Here is a 27912-nt window from a genome sequence, read left to right as displayed (position 1 = left end):
TCACGATGACGGGGTAAACATATTTATTCTATGTTGAACGAGGTTATTTTAGCAATATAATGCGAACGAGGCGAAGCACACATTCTCAGCACTGTGGGAAAAAAAAGAAATATTCATAGTCCCAGTTTGTGACGCTCATGCATTTTCACATTCAGATCTTATAGCTGAGCATTAATCATCTGAAATAATAATAATAATAATAACTTTATTTGTATAGCACATTTCAATTACAGTAACAAAGTGCTTTACAACAAACAATATGAAATTCTCAAACAGCAAACTGCTGTTAATTCAGCAATTTACATTGGAGCCAGAATCTGAGCAACCCACATGCTGATTTCTCTTTGAAAGTGTTTCTCCTCCCAGAATAAATCATTTGTTGGAGTCTCTTTAAAACTGGCACATGTCTGTTGACCAAAGAAAAGCTCAAACACCATGACGTCTACAGAGAATAAGATTTATGGAGATATCAGGCTGAGCTGAAAAAGGGCTCGGTGCCTTACACAGAAAGGAGTTCAGCATGTTTCCTCACAACTATTTAGAACCTTATCATTATGTAATATATTTATTGAATTTCTTCTTTTGGTCCAATTGAGATAAAACATCTCTTCTGGTCAAGAATTAAAATGTTTTTAAAATAAATACAAGCAGTGAGAGATTCAACAAAGACACACAGTGAACAGACTACAGACTACAGACACAGACTACAGACACAGAAACACACAGGCAATCAATAACAAACATACAAATATACATATCACATATTAAAAGCAATGACATTGTTCAATGAAAACCAAATAAAAAGGCAAATTAGCCCCACAAGATTATAAGATTACAAGCGCATAATACTGTAGATACTGAAGTTGCAATCAAGGGAATATATTCTTTGCAAAATGTTTCCGTACCATAGTGCCAAGATCACGTGAACATGAACAGACCCTTCAAACTCTTCTGTCGATCCAGCTCCGCCCAGTGGAACACTTTACAAACTTTTTATTAAGGTCAAGTCACAAAAATCTGGAAATACTCACATTTTAAAACAAATCTGGGACCAGTGAATTAATGACAATTTTGGTTTAAGATTAAAATATAAATTATAAATTGATAATGTAATATTGCTGCCTGGACTTCATTAGTTGTAATAGCATCAACCGATCAAACAGAGACATTGATGCACCTTTAGTGTAAACTGCTGTTGCACTGTAGTGACCGGCTCTTGCTCTCCATTTCAATAAAGGCCAAAAATATCAGTGAAAAAAGAAAGAGAAGAAAACAACCTGTTGGGTTTAGATGAACTTCTAGGCACTGGATAACTGAGGTCTAAAAGAGTTCAACAGATACAGTTAATCACCTACACAGAGGCCGGAAACACTAAGTGGTTTGACCCCCCCCACCCATCTATCCTCCAGTTAGAACTCGTACGAGGAAACAAACAGCGTGACCTTTGTGAGGTAGCGGCCCAGCAGGGCGTTGCGCTCCAGCTCGCTCATCTCCACCTCAGCCTCCAAAGTGGCGGGACCCTTTATCGGCGTCACCAGGAGGAGGGTGCCAGTCTGTCGGCCTGAGCGCTGCACGCTGAAGTGGCCCCGTCCGCGGCCGCCCGCCAGGCCGAAGCGCAGAGTGTCGCCCAACACGCGAGCCGCCGACACCCGGAAGAGGACCCGAGGGGCGGACATGTTGGACACCACGGAGAGGAAATGGAAAGAGATTGAGTTTGGCGCCTGGGTGCACGCCTTATCTCCCAGCATGCATGGGTTCCTCTCACAGCGCCTGGAGAAGGTGAAAGATAAAGAAAGGCTTTGTCTTTATTCACAGAGGGATAAAACGATCAAAGCTTTAATGACACAGAAACTTCTGGCAGTGACAATGGTGACAGAAGAGGGAGTAACAATAATTACACTCAGAATATTCATATATAATAATAATAATTTAGATTTTGCCAAACATTTACTGTATACAGCTTCTCAGATATGAGAATTGAATTTTGAGCTGTTGTTTGGACATATCGAGGCATTTGAAGACATCACACTCGATAGTTGGAAACTATAATGACAAAGTTTATTGATGGTGAAATAAAGATGAACGTACTGGTTAAAGAATAGATCTGTTGTTTAGTACATTTATTGTGAGTTGCAGGGAAAAAAAAAAAAAAAAACCTTCAACATCACTTTATTCTATTGTCAACATATAGGGCAAATCAAAATGATGAATAGGTGAAAAGTCAGAGGATCGGTAATTTCATTGGAGCGAGCTGCCGAATGCTGTCAGAGCCGGCTCGTTCCTCTGTCTCCGCTCAGAAATCCTAACTAGCACTTTACAGTGTACTTCTTTACCTCCACTTTGTCCTATTGGACTGATTTACTCAATGAAGACCCCTACTGCACAGAAGCTTTGTGTTGTCCCTCAGTTTTAATTGTCTTTGGATAAAAGCATCGACCAAATGAATATGTGTAAAGTAAACTTTGGCCTAAAAAACGTTCTGAAACATACCGTTATAATTGAGCTGCCGGAATAAATCAAAACTCAGGCAGCCATATTTAGTTCCCATCCACGACCATAAACATGCTTTATGCCTCTGGACCAATCAGCCGATCACCTGACTGGAGCCTGAAGGCCCGGCAGGGCGTCTGCAGAGCGCCAAACCTCAGTCTGCCTCGCAGCTCGGTTGCTGTTAGTGGAGGGAAGCTAAATGACGGGTGGAGAACGGAGGTGGCCGACAAGGATGTGAAAGTCATTGTTTTGGAATTTCTCTCCATCTCTGCCCCTGTCATAAATCCTATCTAGGTCTTTTGAGAGGACAGATTCATGGTTTTCTATCTCTCATCTGCCTGTTTGCATTCTTCTCTAGTTGCTTTGTTTGCAGTTCCATTGTTACAGTTTATTTTGAGGTATTTGGGCTGTCAGAGGCTTACATGTTGTCTACCAGTGTCTCCAGGGTCAGGGGACAACTCTTGTACTTAACAGTAAGATGACATTAGACAGTTTACTAACGGTAAATGGTTTGCATTCATGGAGCTTTTCTAGTCTTGATGACAACTCAGACGCTTTACAGCACAGTTTATTGCCATTCACCCATTCACACACATTCACACCGTGCATCTATGTGTCGCTCCTTCTCTATCATACATCCATCACAGCCATCAACCTGGGGTTCAGTATCAGTGCTCCCTCATTGCCACCCACCTCCTCTTTCCCCATTTCTCTCCGCTCACCCCAACCGGTCGAGGCAGACGCCCACACTGAGTCTGGTTCTGCCAGAGGTTTCTCCCAGTTAAAGAGGGAGTTTTTCCTCTCCACAGTCGCCACAGGGCTCGCTCATTGTGGGAACTGTTGGGTTTAATATGACAGCTTCTGACTCTGCTTCCTATGAGAGTAGGTATTTAGTTCAATTTAGTTTAAAAACCAATAAATAAATAGAATAATAAAGGCACAGAGGTAATGACGTCTGATCTACTGAGCGGGCCACATGGCTTTCATAGCACTGCCATACAAGCCAGTAGCCAGTCAGATTTACCTTTAGCCTCTCTCAACTTATTGTGGTTAATAGGCTGAAACACCTAATGACACCAACGTACAATTGTTATTATTTTCATTACAACAACCAGTCTTACAGAGCTCAAATGTGATAGTTAAACTGAAAAAATCTAACTGAATTAAATCCCTTTTTATTACAATTTATTCTTCTTCTAGCCGTGGATTTTATTATCTTTCCTGTGAAGCACTTTGTAACTTTGTTTAGATAAGTGCTATACAAATACAGTTGTCATCATTATTATCTTGCCTGAGGACACTTTGGTGTGGTTCATGAGGAAGATTTAGGATAGAGAAAGTGATGTGCTGCATGAATGTGTGAGAGAATGGGAAGATGGCAAAACTGTAATATGAAGCACTTTGAGTCATCAGACTAGAGAAGCGATATATAATTACAGACCATTAACCCTGCGGAATGGGGGAGACGGGGATCAAACATACGATCTTCTGGTTAGTGGACATCACGCCCCCATATATTGATGTGCTGATTATTGGTGTGTTTTGAGAGGAGATGAAGGGGATTGGGTCACGGTACAGATCAGATCAGCGTACCACCGCATCATGTTTGATATTTAAGGACTACTGTGAAACCCACCACAGGAAGCATGTTGGCTTGGATCAGATTTAAGGTCTTACTATGTAAAGCACCTTGAGAGACTATATGTTGTGATTTGCCACTATACAAATAAACTAGTGAATGAACTGAAATTATTTTTTTGTTTAGATGTGAATCTGTGTCGATGAGATGTGTTGTATTTAACTCTGAAATACAAAATGTTGCACAGACACTGGACTCTGGATTGTACTGTTAGGTGCTTTGAGTGGTCGACTAGAGAAGCACTATATAAATACAGAGCATTTACTTTACACAAGAGTGAGGCTGACCACAGTAAGAGCTCTACAGATACTGAGCCAAAGCTGTGATAGTGGAAGAGACGTGGGTTCTTCATGGAGTCCTGGTTACTGAAAGCTAAGTTTCAGCCTTTTTACTAAATAAAACCATCTGGTGGGAGTAATGTATCATTGCTATTTTACCATGGTTGTTACAGAGTGTACCAACCGTTCAGGAAGCTTCCAATCCAGGACTGTAGGGCAACATTTTCAACTCTGGAGAATGTTCACAGAATTGAGTTCAGACTTTCTCATCTAATGAAGACAACAGGAGGTTCTCCATTCAGACACAACCCAGACATCTCCAGAGCATCCACGTGAGAGGTGGTGCAGCAGGCTGAAGCAGGACGTAACGTATAAATTCTACTGCAGAAATCACATGTTTTTGTTAACAGTGCTTCGACACCGGCCTTAGCCCGAGCACCAAAAGCTCTCCTGTCATGTCCGTTGGTGTCTTCTACGTGCATGGCTTCGCTTTTTCTGCATCGCACTCTGACATTTTTGTTTTCAGAAGCACTCCAGCAAATGTCAGGAGATTCTCCAGATTCAGTGGACGTCTGAAAGCAGCTATAATGTAGTTCCTGGCTTGGGGTGATACACAGTGATTGGTTTAAGAAGTTAACAAACCCTAGTTAGGGTTTGGTAAAGGCCAGAGAGACATGAAGAGCTCAGGTGAAGTAAAGATGATTTGACCATAGAGAGTGTAAGTCAGGAGGACAGGATCTTACATTGGTGACGTCTTGATGTACGTGGCATTTTTCACTTGAGGACACTCCACCGTCACGCATTGGAACCCCCCATATGTGTTCACACACAACTGGTTCACTGTGCAGTTGTGCATGCGGTTTTCACACTCATCGATGTCTGGACAAAGAAGAGCAGAGGGGAGGATTACAACCACAACTAACAAGTAACTGATGAGATGACCGGTGAACTCTGACCTTTGCAGCTGCGGCCATCACTGGCGAGGTCATATCCTGTTGGACAGAAGCAGTGGAAGCTGCCAGGAGTGTTCACACACTGATGGACGCAGAGCCGGCCGGGCTGACCGAGAGGAAACAGACGACACTCGTCGATGTCTGGAACACAGGGCACAGGGCGGTTAGTGGTAGTTAGGGACAAGTTGGTTATTTATATGAAAATATTTATCACCTGTGCAGATGTTGTTGTCGCGGCCTGATATGGTGAAACCCACGTCACAGGTGCAGCGGGTGGAGCCCAGGAAGTGGGTGCAGTGAGATGGTCGGACAGAAGAGGAGGGAGGGGAAGATGTGGGTGATGAGGAGGAGAGAGTAGAGGCTGAAAATGCTGAGTAGGAAGAAGAGGTGGAGGAGGACCCTGACAGAGCAGCAGAGACAGGGAGGGATGAGGAGGAGGAGGAGGAGGAAGAGGAGGAGGAGGAGGGAGCAGCCGGAGAGAAGGAGGCCAGGGAGTTAGCGGTGCTGTTGAAGCCTGAGAAGAAAAAGAGAAAGACAACTTTAGAGGACAAATTTAGAAAAAGTAGCAACACTGCAGCCATGAAACCAGAGGGAGTGGTTCAGTTAGCTGATCCCTTGACTCACGTCTGCACATTGGCTGTTGGCCGCTCCACTTCAGAGACTCCAGACACACCCGGGTCCGTGGGCCAATCAGGTCATAGCCGGGTTTGCACAGAAAGTGAACCTCGTGTCCAACGCCAAACACCCTGCCCAGTCTGCGGCCGTGTGGGGGGGGCTCAGGTTTGGTGCAGGATACTGGACCAGATAGAGACATGTTGATTTACATACTGAGCTGATGTTACTCAACATGCTGATTATTGTTGGTTTGGGGCAGAAGTAGAGTGGGTGGTCCACTAACCCAGAGGTTAATCAATCAATCAATACAATTTTATTTGTTTGGCTAATATTCACAAATCACAGTTTGCATCATGAGGTGTGGCATCCTCTGCCCTTAACCCCCATCAAGGGTGCTTCATGAAGTTAGCAAGCAGGAAACAATCCTGAGAAAACTCAAAGTGAGGCGGGAAATGATTCAGATGGAGTTCTGGTAAACGTTAAAAGATGCAGCTAATGTGTTATTTCTATAAACCTGCTTGACATCTACTTCCTCCTCCTCATGGGTCACTGACATGGCCTGAGATGAAGATATTATCTCAGCCCCCTGCTACCAAGGTGCACTGCCCCAAGAGACACCACAGTCATAAAGTGTCACCGTATTTCTCACATTTCCTGGCCGTCTTAAAGATGTCGATGGTGCTGTTGTGCAGAGCGCTAATCTTTTTCCTGAGGGATCGGAGGCCCTGTTGGTACGAGGCCTCGTGGACCGCCAGCATCTTCTCCACCTGTCGCAGTGAGGTCAGCAGGTTGTGAGTGGACGCACACTCCTGTGGGTGGGATGAAAACAAGATGACTGATTATGATGCTGAGCGTAGTGTTTTTTTATTTACAGTAAAAGAAAAGACCAGAGCGATAACGAGAGGGAAGAGTAAATCTGTGAGCCACAACACCAACAAGTGAAAGTGGATCTTTGATCCAGCATCAATATAACAGCTTTAAAATATAAGAATCGTCAAACAAACATGCAGTTAAACAAATCTGTACAACAACAACACTAATGTGTAGCTACATCATGTTATTAAAGGGACTCACACTGTCTACATGTATTTTTCCGAGTGGACGATGACACCAGACTAACTTCAGTCTGTCTCCTGTTTCAGGTGTGAGCTCCAAACATAGAGGTGAGGTTTTCAAACGCACACTAACACCTGGGTGAAAACTGGCCCGGGGCCCTGACCTCACACTGCTGCCATCAACACAACGTAATGCAACACAACACAACACAACACACTGCTGCCAGCAACACACTACAGCCTTTAAAACAACACACTACTGCCATCAACACAACGTACCACAACACGCTGCTGCATCAACAAAATGTAACACAACACAACACGCTGTCATCAACACAATGTAACACTTGCAGCATAACACAAAAACACACACTACTGCCATCAACACAAAGTTACACAAAACAACAGAAATACAACAAAACAAGAGGCTGCAGCCACATAATGAACGTGTGGTGTGTGGATTGACACAGTGGTGGATATGATGAGGGTGAAATTGAGTTCAGTGTGTTCAGGACATTATAGAGTGTTTTTAAAATCAATAAATATCATTTTATTTCTTAAATCAAGGAGAAGTAGCTCATCATAATCAAACTGATACCTGCTATAATAATTCAGTCACTACTCAAAACAGAAAGTCTCACTCACACTCATCTGTTCCAACTGATTTCAGGTTCAGTTAGGAATAAACTGTGTTCATGTTTGCATACCAAAACCTGAGACTTCTTCCATCTCAAAAAACAAAATTCATTTCTCACCCTTCACTTCCCTCAGCTGAGTCTCTCAGCTGAATACTTACATTTGTGTGTCCTCAATTATTAACAGTGTGCAGCACCAAACAGTATTTTGTCAATCATTTTTATTTTCTTATTATTTATTATTTTATAACCAGCTCTGACTGATTTGATCTTCATCAAGTAACAAACATCAGAAAAATTATATTTTCAGAAAATCATTGGATTCAACTATTTTATCCCTTTGATAATTTGTATATCAGACGTATATAACATATATCAGCTACTACAATACAGACTCATGTAATGTATCATATCATTTTTCAGTCCTCAGAATCAAAATCTTTACTGAAAAAGAGGGTTTCATCTCAATAGACCTTGAGACTCTTAAAAAGGTTCACAATAAAAAGACATTTGCTTTTTAAAATTCTGCACACAATCTTACACAGATTTTAAATTTTCTCTTGATTTAAAAGTCTACTCTGCTCTAAAAGAGTTTTCTGGTGAAGAAAAGACAATAACAGCCATTACACTGAGTCAGTAACAACAGCATTACCCAATAAAAATCATTTGAATGATCAAGTCCCCAAAAAAGAAACTTGTTTTAACTGCCTCTGTTTATTATCCCTCATTAGAAATAGTTTTAATTGACTTTATTAAATACATGTACAAATATTTAACACATTCATATTAAGAGTTCAATGAATAAAACTACATTTCAAGCTGCACTGGTGTGGTAAACATTAATATATACATTGCTCAGTTATGTTTCTTGGAAGAAAGAAAGTTTACATGTGACCCAATCACTGGTTACAAGCATCTTGTGGACATGACTAAACTTTCAACTTATATTATATTATTAGAGATGTGATAAGCTGAAAGTGTCCAGTATTCCACAAAAAAAACAATAAATAAAAAACACATCAGAATAATTTGTTGTGATCCCCAGGCTGGGCACCACTTTTCTAACAAATATATGAATCTACCATGTGAGGACGTGACGAGGAACAGACACCGCTGTTAGAAACCTCTGCACACAGAGAACATGACTATCCTCAGTAGAAACACCAACACATTCCGTCATGTCACCTGTACTCACCTGAGCAAAGGAGGAGCACATGTGATGAAGACTCAGCAGCAACATAATGAGCCCAGCGGCCTTCATCCTGATGAACCCTCAGCCGGACAGAGCAGGACAAGCAGGAGATCAGCTCTGTGTCTTCAGCTCCTCCACCGCTCCTCCAAACCTAAAGCATCTCCTCTCTCTTGCTCTGTTTCTTTTTGAGGGCACTTGCCAAATTTCCCTCACTGACAACCACCCTCCTCCACCTCCTCTGTGTCAGGTATTGTGGAGGCTGGAGGAGGAGGAGGAGGAGGAGGAGTGCAGCTCCCACATCTGGAACACACTTTCACTAATTTTGAACTATCAGCATGAAGCCAAAAATAAACTGGTAAATTATAAGGAGAGTCAGCTGGTGGTGTCTTTTAATCATCATCTGCACAACAAAGGAGCTACACTGTGGTGACTACTTCAAATTCAGGAATGTGACTTCTGCTCCAATTACGGCAACTTTAAACTCCCACTTTTTTGAAGCCTTAAAACATGCTCTCTTGCATTATAATGCCATGTGGCTCCTAAATGACAGGGCGTCTGATGGCCCCGCCTCAATAGCCTGCCCCTCCACCCCCTGCCCCTCCAGAAAAGAAAGTGCATGAATTGAATAGATCCTAAAAGCACCCTGCCGCAGCTACAAGTCCACACTTAAATCTTACAGACTAAGAGTCATATATATAAGGCACGATAATGGCAGAGTATGAACACACGCTATAATCTCCTATAAGCACTTCTACACACGACTCCATGGAAATCCTTAGAAGAATGTGGATTTGAGAAAAGCAAATAAAACATTACAATTGCTGGTTTTGACTGATCCCCAAAAAGGCCAGATTTTTGTCCCTACACATTCCGAACAAGACCTTGAAGCTATGAGTATCTAATTAAGGCCACGACCAAGCACCACTACTGCTATAGAAATGTTCTGTGGATTTGTTCTTGAAAGTCATTAAAAATTTGTGAAAGTGTTGCCTTTTCTAGGAACCATGTACCCAGACATTTTTTTATTGTTGCCATACTTCGCATTTGTATTTTTGTTCATCGCATTTGTACAGAACTGCGTGTCTCAGAAATGAATATGTTAGTTCCTCTTGAGAAATTCAAATCCGTGGTTGATGGCCATTTAGCTTTATCTTCTGTATTTATGTTTTATTTGATTTTCCTTAATGGCTTTATGTGTTTATTTATTCACTCTAACTGTATATCTTATATATAATTTATTGTATCCTATCACTCAACTCTATTGCAAGCGAAGGCCTCCCTCAATGATTCCTCGAGTCTAAATAAGGTTAATAATAATAATAACAATAACTTGCACAGGCCTTCAGTGTCATTGAAAGTTTGTTTATTTGAACAATAATAAAAAGTTTCTAGAAAATCCCTCCCGCCTAGTGCTTGCTGCTAGGTCCGGAGAGAGACTCATTCAGTTTGAGAGAGAGAAACTGTACCAGTTTAAGAGAGCAAGAGAGACAGAGAGACCCAGAGAGAGAGAGAGAGAGAGGGAGAGAGAGAGAGACCCAGGGTGAGAGAGACACAGAAAGACACACAGAGAGACCCAGGGTGAGAGAGACACAGAAAGACTTTAGAGAAAGACACACAGAGAGACAGACAGAGTGAGATAGATATTATAAAAGTTGCATGTTTATAACATGATCCAGTTTGGTGAGATAGAGAAACTGTGCAAATTTGAGAGAGAGAGAGAGACAGAGAGAGACTGTTTAATTTTGAGAAAGATAGAGAAACTGTGCCAGCCTCCTTTTGGGTTTCCTGGCAACATCCTGTAACTATCTGGGGGATTTTTACCACCTGGGTGCTTTAAGTATGAAAATCCAGCCTCCTTCAGTCTTCCTGGTAACATTTTGTAACTATCTGGGGGAGGTTATTTTGAAAATCCAGGCTCCTTTTAGGTTTCCTGGTAAGGGTCTCTAATTATCTGGGGGGTTATATTTGGAAAATCCAGCCTCAATGTGACAGGGGAGCGAGTTAGAAAAGTGTGACTTTTCATACTGACATTTCTGAGAAGACCACACGTTTTCCTACGATTTGATCTAAAAATCATGAATGACGACCTCTATTTGTGGCTTTGAGAGCAGTTTAAGAACATTGGTATTAGAATTCTGTCAGAGCGTCTCTCACTCTAGAGATGATCTGTCATCTCTTATTTATGCACACAGAATAACAATAAACACGAGCAATAATAGTAACACATAATAATAGCAACACATAATTATAATAGTAATATGGTGCTTGCACCACTAGGCACATATAATTAAATGTTTCTGAAACATAAAAAGCACCAAGGTTAAGGTTGCTGGTCCATCCTGAAACTTTGTAGAGTTGACAGATTTCCCCACCCCAAGCAGGAGGGAGCGTTATGAATGAACTGATATAGTAAGCACTAAATAAACAGATGAATTGACATTATGTCTGGTGGAGTCGTTGGATCCACCACTGAAATTCATGGTCTCCAGAGGATGAGGTGTAATGAATGTGTTGATTCCCTGAGCTATCGTAAAAATGTGACTTATAACTGGACAAAAAGGCAAGTTGTGACTGTTCTGGTGGCCATACACAACACTGACATGTGCACAAAGGTGACAAATGACGCCACGGATAGGCAACCAAATATTACGCACTGTTACCTTGATTAAAACAACAGATTTCTGCGGGTTTGAAAATTACTGGAAACTTTTGGGATGATGCAGGTACAGAACTCAACATATATATATACACACTTGACTCCATCGAGTCATGTGGATATGCCGTCAAAGATGGCAACAGGTCATCAAAGAAGCAGGAAAGAACAGGAAGTGAAGTGACCACCATTGAAAAACAGAGGAGACAGGAAGTGAAGGTCAAAAGAAAACAGAAAATGACCCAACTCGAGGGATCAAAGGAAAGTAACTACACTGATGCAGAGACAACAACAAAGAGACAATTACACACAGAATATAAGCACAAAAACACAAACACACAAAAGCAAAGTCCAAACACAAGTCCATAACTTAAATCAACAGTCCAAAGAAATATCAAGGGTTCCCAGTCGAGACCAAAACATGGCAGTCAGACGAATGAGGCCAAGTCTCCTCAGTGTAGAGAATGTTATGATACCATGTGGATTAGAACATGTAAATGATACAGTGAGACTCACTGGTGTGAATACACAAATTGACTATTGATGCAATACAGCTGATGTCCACCATGTGGGACTTCTGTGTATGTGAGTGTGTTATTGTTAAATGTAAATCAGAAATGTTTCCTCACATGTGGATGTAAAATGCTTATTTATGTGAGTGAAGGGACTAATCACAGTTTGAAGCTTTGATTGCAGTGTAACCTCCTGACGGCTCACGGCTCTGAAAACAAAGATGATTACAAACCTTTGTCTGGCCACAGTCAAACACAAGCTCCCTTTGTTTCTGAAATTCATGTCAGTTTCACATTGTTTGTGCTGTTTTCTTGTTGTTTATGTAGAAGTATTCGATCAAACAGGAGGCCTTCATGAAAACTGTCCTATAGTCCTCTAATACATGCAGTGGTGGTATTCATACTGTTTATTTGAGTAAAAGTACCAGTACAATAATATGAAATTACTCCATTACAAGCAAGAGTCCTGCAATCGATATCTTACTTACTAAAAGTACAAGTCACAGTAGAGAAATAAGTTTTCAGTTAAATTACTAAAAAGGGAAAAAGATCGAACTGCATACCCGCTGACTCCTATGACCTGCATCTCACTTGCTGTCAATCAATGCATACCATTAAGCTGAATTGCACCATCTTTTACAAAATGAGCATCATTTTGTATTAAAGAAAATTTGAATTGAGCACATAAACTCTGAATTAAAATGTTTAATGATGTGAGCGAGAAGGGAGAGGTTCAGATTTCAGGCACTTCTGCATTGTGCTCAAAATGTTTTTAAATCATTCTGTGCCGTCAAGGCCAAACTTCTCTGTTATGAAATGAAAAAAGAATGTTAGCTCCATCTGCTGCGGAACGTCCTCTACCTCCTGTCTTTGAGTGTCAGTCTGTGATATATTTAAAAATAATATGTAATAAGATAATAATATATAAGATATAATAATAAGATATATTTTATAATAGTACAGACCACAACAGGTCTTTCTATCATTCTATCACTTGTAGCAGTGGAGGAACATCACTTTTCATGTGACATCATGTTTATGTGATGTGTATGAATGCAGATGACATGTCTCACCTGAGTGACACCCACGCTCGGTCTTAATACCAGCGAACAGTCAACAATCTGGTCAAAACCTTTTGTGAAAACTAACTTAGAGCTTAATATCAGAAAAAACAATGAGTTGTGCAGTGGGGGCTGTTCCAGCTGCTCACTATCCAGGGTCAGCAGGTCCAGTCTTTCAGTACCTGGGAACAGTACTCCAGTGTTCAAAAAGCACAACAGCGCCTCCACCTGCTGATAAAACGGAGGACTTTTAATGTCAGCAAGGGCATTTTTACCGCTCACTCATCAAATCCATCCTCACCTTCAATATTACATCCTGGTATTACTCACTCACCATCAAACCAATAACTAAACTTTCACTTATAACCATCAGGTTGGCAAAATCAGTCCAGCTCGAACTCCACCATCTGAACTGTGCAGCTGCTCAGTGATCAGGAAAGACTTTCTGTCACTGATGGGACAGACAATAAAGATGATCTATCTATCTATCTATCTATCTATCTATCTATCTATCTATCTATCTATCTATCTATCTATCTATCTATCTATCTATCTATCTATCTATCTATCTATCTCTCTATCTATCTATCTATCTATCCATCCATCCATCCATCCATCCATCCATCCATCCATCTCTCTCTCTCTCTCTCTGATGCTGTCCTTATCTGTGAATAACATATAGTCTATATACTATATAGGTAGGTAGGTATATAGGTAGTAGTAGCCCTTTATCACTTTTGTGGCACTGCATATAATAATACTACTAACAATAGTAGTAATACTACTAACAATAATGCTCAACATCCAGTTACCAACATATAAGTGTAACTAGAAGTGCCCACTGAGTGTGAAGAGGAGAAATCAAAAATATAGTCAAATATATTGTGTAAAACAATAGGGCTAAAATACCAAAATGCATGCAAATGCAAATACCCTCCAGAATAAGAACTAAACTGGGTGAATTACTGCCGTCTGATGGATAAGCCCTCGCTGAAATGCATGCTGGGAGGCTATTTGGCGGCTGCTGACAGAGGTTGACTCCAAGATAAATAAAGAGGCCCAGGAGATGCCCTAGCGCTCTTCTTCATGGTATCTTAATTAGATAGGACAGCTTTAATTAAAATGAAATCATGGAATGGATTTTGTGATTAAAACAGGGTTAGATGAGGGTGGTTGGTCGGGCCGCGGCACGTTTCCCTCCATCTGACCTCGGTCAATTTTTCCACTTGACTTTTATCAGCATATTAACACTGCTTCAATTCTGGAGGCAGTCTGTCTCTCTGCTCACTGCCATTGTGCCTGTTGGGGGGTTTTAGTGCATATGTGGACACAGTATAAAGCCTGATGGTGCCTCACTCCAACATCATTTAGAAATCATAAACTATGATGACATCATTAGATCGAGGCAGCGGCAGCTGCAAGACCTCAGGGCATGATGGGTAACTCCTGGCAGCCCCCAGATGATTGGTTTAGACGTTGGATCAGAAGCATGACATTGGGGCCTATTTTAGAATCTTTTCACTATTTGTATTTGATGATTTGATTTCATTAGGCACATTTAGCATGATGAAGGTTTCACAGATACAGACAGTTCTCAAAGGCTGCTCACTATCCAGTATATGAACTGATTCAAAAACATTAAGATTACTCTGTGGGCAATTGTGCTGTGTTCAACTGCCAGTGGACACAATCCACTGGACCGATTCTGACTAATGACTGGACACTCAAAAGCGTGAGCATATTAATATTTCAGACATCATCATCATCATCACCATCATCATTGCTTAACTTCTCCATTATAAATGTTAATCCACCTTCATTTCCACTTTGTAGAGCTTCACATTGCAGTATTGTGGAATACACTTTAACATTTTAAGTTTGTGGTTTAAAGAAACAATGTTGATGCAGCTGTGGCTCAGGGGTTTGAGCGCTCTTCCTTTAACCAGAAGATCGACAATTTGATGCCAGTCTTCCACATGCCAAAGTGTCCTTCGGCAAGAAATTGAACCCCAAACTTTCCTCTCTCCCCTATTTTTCTCCGCTCACCCCAGACTGTGGCAGATGGCCGCCCACATCGAGTCTGGTTCTGTTGGAAGTTTCTCCCCATTTTTCTCTCCACAGTCCCCAAGTGTTTGCTCGTTGTGGGAACTGTTGGGTTTCTCTATAACATTTAAGGTCTTGTCCTTATTATGTAAAGTGCCTTGAGTTGAAAACATTGTCTCTGTGCTGGCTGGGCCTGGCTTCTCTGTTACAGTTTCTCTCAATGGCACAAAACATAGGGAAGACATTAGAGTGTGTCAGTGGGGGCTCTCACAGGTCCATCACTACTGCAGTAAAGAGAGAGGGAGTGATAAGTTCCCCGGGGAAAGTTTTGCAGCGCTGAGTAACTGTCTTTGTTCCTGTCATATGTTGTCGCTAGATCTTACCTGACAATAATGTTACAATGGGGGAACTTAAAAAAAGAGAACAATTATTTCTGTAACACTCATCAAGGCAGACATAATAAGAACACTGTCTAACAAGAAGTTAGTGAGTCTAAATTCATCAGGCAGTTCGTACATACTAGACCGCATTAAAAAAGGGAAAGTAATTCAGAGATGGAATCTGGGGCCAGCCCATGCAGCGCTGTAATGAGTAGGAACTTTAAGTGCACACATTAGGCCTTTTGGGTTTTTCCCAGAAAGCATAATTATATGTAATATTGCGTAGTATAGTAAACTTTCTGCTTAGTTACAAAGGCCAGATTCCACAGCAATGGGAGTCCTTCTGTCCCAGAGAAAACTCTGCTGCTGCACAGGGTGAAGGCATTCCTTCATTTTATTTCTGTAAAACTTTTATTTCACCAAATAACCTTCAACATGTCACGTTTAACACGTAACGCAGAACAGAAACTAGTTCGGCTTGAATTGTTATGACAAGACTGACGCCATCGTTAACTCGGTCACAGCTGTGTTTCCAGCTGATCAAGAAGACCTGAGCAGTGATGACCCTGACTTGGACTTGGACCCGAGCATTGATATTTTTCTGTTTAGTGAAAGTCCAGGTAAACCCGTAGAGAACCAAGAGATGCCAGACCAGAACATGTCCTGGATTTTCTATGATTTAAAAACTACTCTTGGAACCATGAAGAACCAAGAAACCATTCCTCAAGACCCAGATCCAGTTGTCACTTATTTCACATCTGGTTGCTATTAAAAAAGTTGTCAGAACATAACTTTGTGTTTTACTGAAAATGGTCTATATCTTTCTCTTCTGTGTCTCACTGTGATATATATAATTCATCCTCCTTTCTGAGAAAAATGGAAATTACATTCAGGTTTTCTGTAATTCCTTCCTGCGGCCTGGAGCATAATTGCATCTCTAAGTCATGCATGAATCAGCTTTTTTTGCTTTTGATATCCTACAGAAAACTGAGGACGTTTTTTTGAACGACGTCAACAGTTTCTTGTTTCTTCGCAAAAAATTGGTTTTCTATCAGAGAGCTTCTTTATTTGTGCTCTTCAAGACGAGTCCGACCTCTGCTCTCTGACCCTTCACCTGCTGAGCAGTGGGAGCAGTCATGTAGCACCACCTTGTGGCCAAGGATACACTCTGCAGTTTGCTTGCAGTTGTTTACACTCATTGTCTGATAGTGGCTGTAATAATAATGCAAGTAAACAGAACCAGGACCTGTTTGTCCTCAGGAGACTTGGATCTGAACCTTAAAAATTCAGATTTGAACTTTGGTGAGTCAGATTAGCGCTAGGATTCAAACACCGGGGACTCACGACTTAATTCAGACTTTACGTTTAGTGATAAACGCTCTAAGCAGTTGACCACAAAAAACTATGGGGAAGATGACCAATCAGAACATAGGCTGGTTGCTAGCACTAAAAAGGAGCATTTCAGACAGAGGATGAGAAGATGCGCTGCAGTAATTTATGGCGTAGACAAATAACGTGTATTTTTTTAACATTGCCACATTAAAACTTATTGTAGTTGACCCTAAAATCAAAATTCAGATCCAGTGAATGGACAAAATATTGGCACTTCAAATAAAATCAATCAATCAAACATAAAGACTGTAAAAGAGGAGTGATAGTTTATTTATTTTATTTTCTTGCTCTATGCCAGAAGTGATTTATGTGACATTAGAGGTCATGACAGAGGAGCAATCATAAGGAAATGGAAGTGTGCACATCGGTTTCAATGTAAAACTGAAACCTGAACTCGTGCAACATTCTCTGTGACGGTAGAAACTAGACTGGATGACATGGTAATGAGCGCCTCGAGATGATACGAACCTTGAGCATCACATCTTTTTCCAGCAGAGGATATTTGCAGTGAATGGACCATTTGTTGATCCAGATGTTGCAGATGCCCTGCTGTGAATGGACAGCTGGAACACAGACTCCCTCCTCCACTAGGGGGCATGGCATCTCCACAGGTCACACACAAGGGATTTCCTGTTTGGTGAGTCAATGACAGAGCATCTTTAACTTCCACAGAGGGGTTCAGTGGAGAGTGACCTCAGAGTCCAATGTGGCAGTTCCTTCCCCTTCCATCAGTGGTCTCTCTCTCCCTCTCTTCCCCCCCTGCTGTCTCTTCCTCTCTCGCTCACTGCACATGCTCGCTCATATCCCACCCCCTCTTCCTGCAGATAATGAATCAGTCTCCCCCTCCTCCACCCCTCTCAGTGGAGTGTTGGATGGTACAACCCGCTGCCATACTCAGCGGTCACCCCCCCCCCCCCTCCATCCCTCCATCCTTCTGTCTCTTTCTCTCCCTCTGTTGATGGTGAGCAGGGACTCAGTCTCTCTCTCCCTCACTGTCTGAGTCGTCAGGTTTTATCTCTCTGCTCCTCTTCTCCTTCATCTCTTGTTATGACCCATTTCAGGAGTGACTGCCACCGAGACAGACGTGAGTACAACACACCTCAGAGCTGCCTGAGCCACTGAACACACATGTGGGGATGTTGCACTGTGACTGGACACATCCTACAAGGCATGTCCAGGTGTGTGTGTGTGTGTGTGTGTGTGTGTGTGACAGCTGATGCAGTTCAACATGCAGAGGATGCTCTCTGTGTCATTCAACTGCTCGGATGGGACACAAGCACAGATGTGTGTGTGTGTGTGTGTGCATGTGTGCATGCGTTGTGTTCCTGCCTCTGTACTTGTGTCTCTGTGTGGACAAAGTTGTCAGTCCTCACACTGAGGACACTTTTCAAAGCCTGCTGATGTAGAGATATCTAGGTCAATGTGTCATTATGTAGAGTACACACAAATCTGGTCATACAATAGTTTTATGTAACAAGAAAGAATCCCTTAAATGTTAAGAGTAAAGAATTAAGACCAATGAGTGGTGTTTGACACACTTCATCAGGTCAGTGCTCTCTGGTGGACAAACGCTGCAGTGACACTGTTTCTACATCCACAGCAGCTATCAAAATCACTTGTCAGATCTGATGCACTCTTACTTAGTGGCTGTTGACACTGAGCAGCTGGTTTATCAGGTGCACTCTATCAAGGACATTTCTTGACAGCCAGGATATTTTGTCCAGTTTCTTCTTTATAGAGCTGTTGCGAAATATTTTTTACATTTCAGAATCTCAATCAGCTTAAAATATGTCGGTGCATACATCGAGTTTGACTCTTTGGTGTCTCGCTGTTAACACAGGACCATTCAGTAGAGCACATACCTCTGTCAATGCTCAAACTCCTCTTAAATTCATTAATGCAGAACCACACTCATAGATATTAGTCCTCTAAATACGCTTGATTTTTATTCATCAAGGTAAATAAATGATTCCCCAGGACAATTTCTTAATAAATGACAAATAAAAAAGCCTGGATCCACCCGCTGATATGGATCTGAACAAAAACTGAACGGTTTCTTCCCATCTGTTAAGTTGTTTTTGTGTTAACCTGCTTACAGGCAAACACACCAACAAACAATCAAACAGACTGAGGTGAAAACATGTCCTTAATGGCGCAGTTAAAAGAAATATGTAAGATACACATACACATACATGTAAAAATAAAAATGGAACAAAGACAAAAACATAATGGTATTATATGTAAAGTTTCAATGAGGTTTCAGCCAAGGAGGTACAAATGAGCACAAAGCGCAACTCCTCATCATACGAATGTTTAAATTGTAAGGTGAAGACATGGTTTGAGGTCAGGGTTAGGGTTGGTTAGAGTAACACTCCTTGAAATGAATGCAAGTCAATGTCATGGAGAAAAGACAGTGTGTGTTTGTGTGTGTTTTAAAGGTGTATTTTTTAAAGAAAGTAAAAAATGTTAAATGTGTGTTTGATGAAAACTGCTAACCATGTCGGACATTAGCATCCACTTCAGCCTGCACATTCATTATTGCGAGTAGAGTTCAAGGTTCGGTTTAGTCATCCATAAAATTGTTGAAATGTCAGTGCTCACATCCTCACAGTTTCTGGTCACAGATGAGAAATAGCAATCGGCGTTAGAGTTTCTAAAAGTGGTCTGAACATTTCAGCAGCGGCTGTGATCAGCAGGGTGTGAAGAAGTGACCCTGGAACTCTCATATGTTATTTTACTGCAGTGAGAACGGATGCAACTGGGAAGTAACTCTGACAGGTGACTCCTGTGACTACACATCTCAATGGAATGAATGTCTCAGGTGCATTGAACTGATGTGTAAAGTTCATTTAACTTAGTGACAAGAGTGAGGGCCGCCACTCATTTATTCCCAGAATGCAACAGAGGTCACAGGAACAAGCATTTGTTCATGACTGATGGTGATGTGGTGAAGAAGGCAACAGCACATACAGTGCTCAGCTTTTGAAAGGAGCCTTGAAACACTGGAGGCAGTGCACACAAAGAAACAAGAAAATAGAGAGTTGTTATTGTGAGACAGTGTGGTTACTCTGCACCATGTTGAAGAGTTGGATGGTGGATGGAGGCTGATAGATGGATGGCTGGATGATGGATGGATGAGGGGTGGATGATGGATAGATGATAGGTGGATGATGGGTGGATGGATGGATGGATGGCTGGATGGATGATGGATAGATGGATGGATGATGGGTGGCTGGCTGGATGGATGATGGGTGGCTGGATGGATGATGGATGGATGATGGGTGGCTGGCTGGATGATGGATGGATGGATGATGGGTGGATGGATGGATGATGGATGATGATGGGTGGATGGATGATGGATGATGGATGGATAGATGATGGATGGATGATGGGTGGATGATGGATGGATGATGGGTGGCTGGCTGGATAGATGATGGGTGGATGGCTGGCTGGATGATGGATGATGATGGGTGGATGGGTGGATGGAAAGATTAGTGGTGATTTGTTCCAGAAACACTTTTACTTGTTGACATCTTGTTCACGTCCTGATAGCATCAATACGTCAAATTGTCTGAAAACGGTTATTGTAAGAGACCATTTTACAGCAGAACATTTGAGCAGGATGAGCATCATTCTATTCTGAGTCATCATGTGAATGAAGAATGACAGACAGTAATGCAACCAGGATGTGGTGGGGACGAAAAGTGTTCAGCAACAGGAAACCAAATGGATGTGTCATTTCCACTTTAAACATCCAGATGGTCTGAATGAGAAGCTCCTGTGTGTCTGTGTTCTGTAAAACATAATGCCGCAGACGGGTGGTGACTGATTTGTGTTTATGTGCCATGTAGGTGGTAAGCTGCATTTGAATCATCCCAGCACTGTTTTTGATTTGCCCATACAACAGCTGATGCTCAGGGTTGGTCATGGGATCGGGGGTATAGCAGCTCACCTGGATGTAGTTCCTGCCCAGACAAAAAAAAGAAGAAGAAGAATCAGTGAAACTGAATTGGTTTTATAAATAAAACATTTTTAGGATGCCTCTTGATGCCATCTGTGTTGTACCACAGCAGAATGACAGAAACACAAAATGCAAAAGACACTTAAATGATTCCTGTAAAATCAAGTTTGATACTGTAGATGCTCCTGAACATATGAAAGCATCCTGTCATCTTTCAAGATGATGTGCTGGAAGGAACAAATGATGGTTACCATAGCTTTAGCTTGGATCATGACATTTTTTGGCCCTTCCCAATATCCTCAGCTTTGCAGCAATGTGCAAGTGTGCATTCACAAGCCTATGATTAGTAATGTCCCATTTCAGAAAAATACCAACACGACTTAAAATCAATATTACTTTAGATTATTAGATTATTTCAAACTTTTACCTTGATTAAGATTCATTTTAAACAATAACCTTCTGAAGTCATATTTATATTCCTGGATAACAGGGCATCACTTCTTCTGCAACAATGAAATTAAAACACAAAGATTAAGTCGGTTAAAGATTACAAATATCAGTGGCCCCAGTTAAGCAAAGTCATCCAGATGTCCGTCTCCCAATAACATTTTCCAGCTCCACCTGCAGATCCCAAGGCATTTCCAGACCTGATAAGATATATAATCTCTCCAGTGTATTTTGAACATACCTCTAAGACCTCCTACAGAAGTCGCAGAGGCTCGAAAACTAATTTCAGTCGCTTGCTTCCTGTTTGATTTGGTAACAACCTACGCTCATGAGCATAGGTAAGAGGTTAACAAAGAGCCACTGGTAAATTGAGAGCTTTGCTTTCCCACTCAGCTCCATCGTTACCGCAATGCTCAGGTCCAGCACCTGCTACAGCTCACCTTTCATTTATTGAATGTTTTTATTAACTGCGGTTCTCCGGGCAGCATGGTGGTGCAGTGGTTAGCACTGTCACCACACAGTAAGAACAGACTTTGATCGTGGTAAACAGTCCATATTTATATAGAGCCTTCTAATCTTGATGACCATTCACACACACATCCATACATATGCAGCACTTTCTCTATCACACAATGACAAAATTAGTTGCCAGCAATTATAATAATCAATTGTTTAAATAGATTAATTGTTGGAGCCCTACTCTGGGGGATGGGTGTTTGGTAATTTTGGTTAAAAGAGGATGCGATGCCCCTTTACCCCCCTACAAATACCCTACTGCTATTATCAATATCACTATGGTTAAATGGCACATTAAGATATAGATGTTCTAAGCTGAAAGAGGGTGTATGTTGTGTTTTCACTTCAAGGCCTCACAACCAAGGATACATCCTCAGAAAGGGGAGCAGTCAAGTCTGACTGATTTCAAGAGAAAACTCTATTGAACAGGATCTATTAAGTGCTGCCACTCTGATCTGATTTAACAATTGTGTTCGTCTTTGAAATGTTTTGAATTCCTCAGGCGCAGTTTGAGCCATTGCCTGATTATGACCTCATGATGATCTGTTTCAAAATGTTCAGTCTCTTTGAATGTTTCAAACACAAATCTGGCGGAACGCAGATATTCCCCGTCACTGTACGGCAAACAGACATTCCCTGACAAATGGTGAACAACAAGACTGTAGATGGAAAGAAGTTACAGAAGTGATCATTGTGGGATCAGCCACTCCTCTGCTGTGGATTTCCTGCCAAACTTTGAATAACCAGTCCCTGAAAACCAATAACCATGAGTGTGTGAAATTGTTCTGTCGTCACTCTCCTCCTTCCCTCCTCTCTCATTTTCCCATTTTCTTTCTTTCTCCTTCATCTTTCCCCACCCCTCCGTAAAGCTGATGTGCTGTCAAAAACAATGCAAAGCAATAAGCAAGCAAATAGCTGTAATCTCTCAGTCGATGATGCACAATCACCCATTCAGCACGCTGCAGGCACGGCGGCAACCTGGCAGCTTTATCGGTCTCTGGTGGGGAGAACGATTAAAGGCACCCCGGCAGTTAACAGATGGTGAGTGACGGTGCTCATAAACCTCGCACTAAAAGACTAATGTCCTACAAGCTGCAGCCGTTGTGGCAGTCATAAACAACCCTGCTGCCAACTGTCAGCGCTGCAGTAGGAGAGAGTGCAAGCTGCTGCCTCGCCAAACGCAGTCTGACATCCAGGGGGTCCTCTGAGCTGAGCACCGAGCACTGATGGAGGTCATGGAGAGATACACTGCTCTCAGCTTTCAATTACAAGACCCACATGGTGACTGAAGAGGACAGGTCTGAATAAAGAGACCTAGGGAGAGCTGTAAAGTTTTTTTAGTTAGTTTGTTGCTATGGCTACAGGGAAGGGACTTTTTGAGCCCAGCTAACACAATGCGCTGTCTTATCCTCACAAAATCATTAGGGCACATTTGGTTAACCAACGAACATTCTAATCATTACACGTGCTAAAAACAAGCATGTTTACATTAAGGTCAAAGCACCTGTGCTAAAATACAGCTTCACAGAGTTACTAGCACGACTTTATACACACAAATCACCCACTCACTCACTAATCCCTACTTCATTATACAGTGATAACTATATAGAGCACTATGTAGTGAACTCGTCGGCTTTCGAACACTACTCTACGCATTTTCTCTGCTCCGGTAATGACGTCATTATTGCAATATTACGACATACAACAATGTCAACCGATGTAGAATCCTACATTCAATTTGAAATGTTTATTTTACACTTGGTATTAATACTTTGAGGTTAAGTAAAAATACTGAATGATTCTTTAAATGTAGAAATAAACGTGTTTCCTGCACTTTGTGCTGATTTGCTTCTGTTTACATTTGTACAACAGGTCGGGCTGTTCCTGCTGCTCTCGCTCCTCTTGTCTCTACGCTGCTCAGTTAGTGACACTACTTTTCACTATGCATTATGGGAAACAATGAGTGCACCAGATAGGGTATTAAAAAACTTTGGACTCCACTGCAACCTGGTAAACTCACTATATATCGCACTATATGTTGTTTAGTGGGGGCTTCTTAGTCTCACTGTGATGACTGTGTACTTGTTGGCTCTGGCCATTCAGAATTATGGTTGAGTGATAGGATGAACATATGGATTGGCGATTCTTTTGGATGATTGTTCAGGTGATTTTGTCATTTTATTTTGCTCATATAATGGGTCTGTGTATGTGTCTATCTCTCTCACTCCCCCACCACCCCCCACCCCCACACACAAACAGTGACACATCACTAAACTCAGATTGGGTAAAGAAGGGTTCACAAAGACATATGATACGTTTGAATCTTTTGCTGCACAACACATTTATAAAGAAAACAAATAACTCCACTTAGTAAGTTTATTTAATATGCTTGCGTCAGACTAAGAGCTAAAATAATCCCAAAAAGGTGATTTTGCCACAAGCTCTTCCATGCATTTGCTGTTACCGGTTTAGAATAAAAATAGACTATGGATGAAATGTCATGAAATGAAATAAAAGGAAAAGGAAAAACGAGAAACCAGACACAAGAGCAATACATTTAAAAACAAAACCTTTCATTTACCAAGAGGAGTATTTTCAGATCTTTTAGAACTGACTTGATGTCACCAACAGCGTCCGCTCTTCAGGTTCTCCTTGTGCTGCAGAAGAAAGATGCAGCATAGTTAAAAGCTTTTTCTCAACTCTGTCCTGAGTCTGGGAACCATCATCGGTAAAACATCACAAGAGCACTGGACATGTAATTCACAATCATGCTAATGGCTCTGTGAAGCTGAACTAATACTGCAGTTCTATCTCAATTCACCCTGAGAACAACATAAATATCTCCATTGAAATCATTCCAGTAGCTGTTGAGACGTGATGAACCAACTGATGCTGCCATCCCCAACAAACATGACCTTTTACTTTAAATGCAAATTTGAATGTGTAAACTGTTTGCCTGTCTTAGAAGCTAAGTTGCACAGCAGCTGTTCTCTCTTCCCATCTTCACGATTCCTTGTCATATTTTGTGTCGCAGGTTGTGACGTTTGTTTTGAGCCCTCACCTATACTTATGTGGCTCTCATCCATCGACTCTGTACTGTTTGACATGATTCTTGTGAAGGAGGTAAAAACAGCTCAGAGTTGTCCGAGGCATCATTTGCTATGTACAGTTCTCTGATCGGTGTCGGACCTTTCACACAGTCATGCAAGAGATGTAGCCGCTCTTTTAGATACAAACTCTTTGTTTTGTTTTGGCTGTAAAGACACAAACTGCCATCAAAATGATGACAAATATTTTTTGCAACAGCAAAATAAGCATTTAGAGCATAATACGAAGCAATAGAATTGTATCTTTCATTACATGATATATATTATCATCCCAACACCTTGCTGCTATGAACTATCCAGATGTTAAGTTTTTGTCTCACTGAAGAAAAAGTATGCTTAACATTGTGAGTTTAATTGTATTCTAACCATGAGTAGATTCCATTGGGAGACTTCTTTTAGATGGAAAGAGGCAAGAGAATATGAATTGGTGATCTGATCATTATCAGTATCAAACTATCTTCACAGTGAAAACATTGTTAGATTGTTAGCTGCCTGCGTCTGTTTGAAATTCATCAAAACTTGAGCTATCACAGAGGAGAGAGAGTATTCAAAAATCATTTAACTTTTGTAGTTGTTCAACATCATTTTTGGGAAATGGATGCTGGATCCACTTGTTACCTTAACTTCAACGATTGTGAGCTGGCTCCCATTGTTCACTAAGGATCTGCAGCTGAAAGAGGGGAATCGTTAGTGACGAGACACGACTAGTGTGAGTATGCTGGAAGCATTGTAAACTGTGAAGAAACTGTGAGTGCACAAGGTGAAAATATTTCAACTTGAAAGCAATTCTCAATCGTCTGAATAATGGAGGAAAAAGGAGAGAGGAGGGAAATAACAGACAGAACCAAATTGAACTTAAGAAGATCTACTAGTTTAACTCAATGGAAATACATGTTGATGTTTCTGACCTTTGAGGGGGACAGAGAGATGAAACCAGCTGAAGTGCAACAGCAAATGTGACAGATTTCTTTTAACATAATGAGGAAATGAATTCATGTATGCAAGTCTAAAAACTCTTGCAAGGATCATACATGAAAAAGCAACACAACAGAGCTGGAATGCGTGTACATGAGGGTAAGATAAGCCAACAAGATTGCCCAATCACCAGTGATGTGTATATGAATCCTGCCGTTTTAAATACACAATGCAGAAAATGGATTTTTAAGTTCTCTATAGATGTGGCAACCTCTGCTTGGTGTTCAAATCAATTGGAGATGAAAGAAGACACAAGCATTTTTATAATGATTTATTCAATAAGATCAGAGTTGTTTAATTTTTATCTTATTTTATTACCAAAGGCACATACTGTAACATCCATTATGAAGTATTAAACACATATAAACCAATTTTATCCACCTCCAAATTCTAACAATTCTAGCAATGCTTGCGTATCACAACAAGAGGTTCATTGCACTGCTGTTTACATTTAAATAAACATGTTGCTATGTCTTGTCCAGGCTGAACGCAGCCCTGGACTCAGGAACTGAAAAGACAGGAAATGTTAGTAATGACAAAATAAAACAGAAATGGGAAAATTTGCAGAACTTGACGAGATGCTACAGATCCCTAACATTATAGAAAAATGTTCACGCCAAAATATCAGACATTACAGTGCATAACCTGCTTAATCATAACAGCATAATTTTACTTTTCTATGCTTGTGTCGATGTGCTCACGGAGCACAGGCACATCACCATCTCACAACTTTTGAGTCCATTTTTAGTTTTCTTACAACTAATGTCCGCACTTGTCCGCTGGCTGTTTGGGGCTAATAAAGAGAGCACACAAACGGTCCAGTGGTCACTTGCCAGGAGTCATCAGCATTTTCTAAAATGAATCTCAGAACTCTGGCGTGGAAACCCTGTCCGTCTCTCAGGCTCATAGACAGGTATGTTGTGTTGTTGCATCGAGCAAAGCAACATGAGTGTGAGAGAGAATTAACTCAGGTCTGACAGATGGAGGCCAATTAGATTCTGAGGCTGCTTGTTAAAGAGGCCGGCTGAGCCCGCTGGGTCTGTGTGTGAATGTGTGTGTGTGTGTGTGTGCAACATGCTGTGCTGTAGCCTCTATTTCAGTTTGTGTTGTGGGTGTGTATGGCAGTTGTTTTTTTTAGTGTGTGTGTGTGTGTGAGAGAGCCTGTAGCAGGGTGAGACAGTGTTACTTGTCCACCTTCATTGCTGTCTCCCTCCGGTCAGGAGTGAGACACCCAGCAGCAATCAGTGTCTAACCTGAATTGACGGTTTGTTTTTCAGAAACTGGAATGAACACCGAGCAGAGAGCCGGTCGCAGCACGTCAGCCAAGAGAGGAAGCAGTGCCTCTAACAGGTGAGTGAGCATCTGTACACTGAACGTCTCATCTGTCTATATGTTCACAATGTTATTTTTATTTATTAACATTAACACACGCACCACTTTTGCCACTGGCCTTCAAGTCAACAACCTTCTTTTTTCAAACACCTGGCTTTTTGGGTTGCGGGTGTATCGTAATTGTCGTTGGTGTGTGTGTGTGTTTTTGTGTGTGTGTGTGTTTGCACATAAATTGGCAAAATAACCATCTACACAGTTCACAAACACAAAAGCTTCTACTTTGTAATAGTTACTGCGTGATTAAAACAGTAGTGTTTTAGATGCTCATCTAGTGTTAAGTTAATAAGAGAACACAAGCAGTGGTAGAAGTAGAATTGTGCAGGTGGTGAGTAGCTTCAGTGGTGGTTCTGCTGTTGGTATTTGATGTGAAGCTGACAGTGAGTGACGGTCCAGCCGTCCCCAGCATTAACCTCAATTTCTGTTTACATGGAAACTGAAGCCAAACCGTCGTACAAATCCCATCGCCGCCCGCCGCTGGACGGATTAAAGTGAACACGAGTCTGTGCCGGCCAGAGCTGGGATTTACAGCCAGGCAGTTGCACAGCCAGCTCTGTGGAGAGATCCAGTGAAAACAGTTCACTCAGCATGGACCAACGCTGCTTAGACTTTTTTACAA

The 27912-nt window shown here is 41.4% G+C and overlaps 2 protein-coding genes and 1 long non-coding RNA gene across 5 annotated transcripts in view; 1 reads left to right on the top strand and 2 right to left on the bottom strand.

Moving 5' to 3' along the window:
- LOC109624234 (fibulin-7) lies at positions 1-9094 on the bottom strand. Its single transcript, XM_069528873.1, has 7 exons — positions 8861-9094; positions 6625-6784; positions 5985-6155; positions 5575-5874; positions 5364-5501; positions 5151-5286; positions 1-1770 (listed from the first exon to the last, which is right to left on the bottom strand). Exons 1-7 carry the CDS (start codon positions 8924-8926, stop codon positions 1410-1412), a joined length of 1332 nt encoding a protein of 443 aa, XP_069384974.1. The 5' UTR covers positions 8927-9094; the 3' UTR covers positions 1-1409.
- An 8666-nt stretch (positions 9095-17760) lies between these two features.
- The window catches only part of LOC109624239 (RNA-binding Raly-like protein), a 53754-nt gene continuing 43602 nt past the window's right edge, over positions 17761-27912 (top strand). The window contains exons 1-2 of one of the 3 annotated variants that reach the window (XM_020078784.2): positions 17761-17982; positions 27182-27254. In XM_020078784.2, coding sequence (XP_019934343.2) covers positions 17946-17982; positions 27182-27254 — 110 coding nt within the window. In that variant the 5' untranslated portion in view covers positions 17761-17945. Of the gene's footprint in view, positions 17983-27044; positions 27076-27181; positions 27255-27912 lie in introns of those variants that run through there. The other 2 variants (XM_069528804.1, XM_020078785.2) reach the window with 2 other exon arrangements.
- On the bottom strand, positions 18004-25616 carry LOC138410861 (uncharacterized). Its single transcript, XR_011243494.1, has 3 exons — positions 25548-25616; positions 24404-24479; positions 18004-20863 (listed from the first exon to the last, which is right to left on the bottom strand). It is a non-coding gene; the product is annotated as an uncharacterized lncRNA (long non-coding RNA).

This window comes from Paralichthys olivaceus, chromosome 7 (genome assembly GCF_024713975.1).
Source record: "Paralichthys olivaceus isolate ysfri-2021 chromosome 7, ASM2471397v2, whole genome shotgun sequence".
Classification (NCBI taxonomy): domain Eukaryota; kingdom Metazoa; phylum Chordata; class Actinopteri; order Pleuronectiformes; family Paralichthyidae; genus Paralichthys; species Paralichthys olivaceus.
This window is presented reverse-complemented; position numbering and strand designations above follow the sequence as displayed.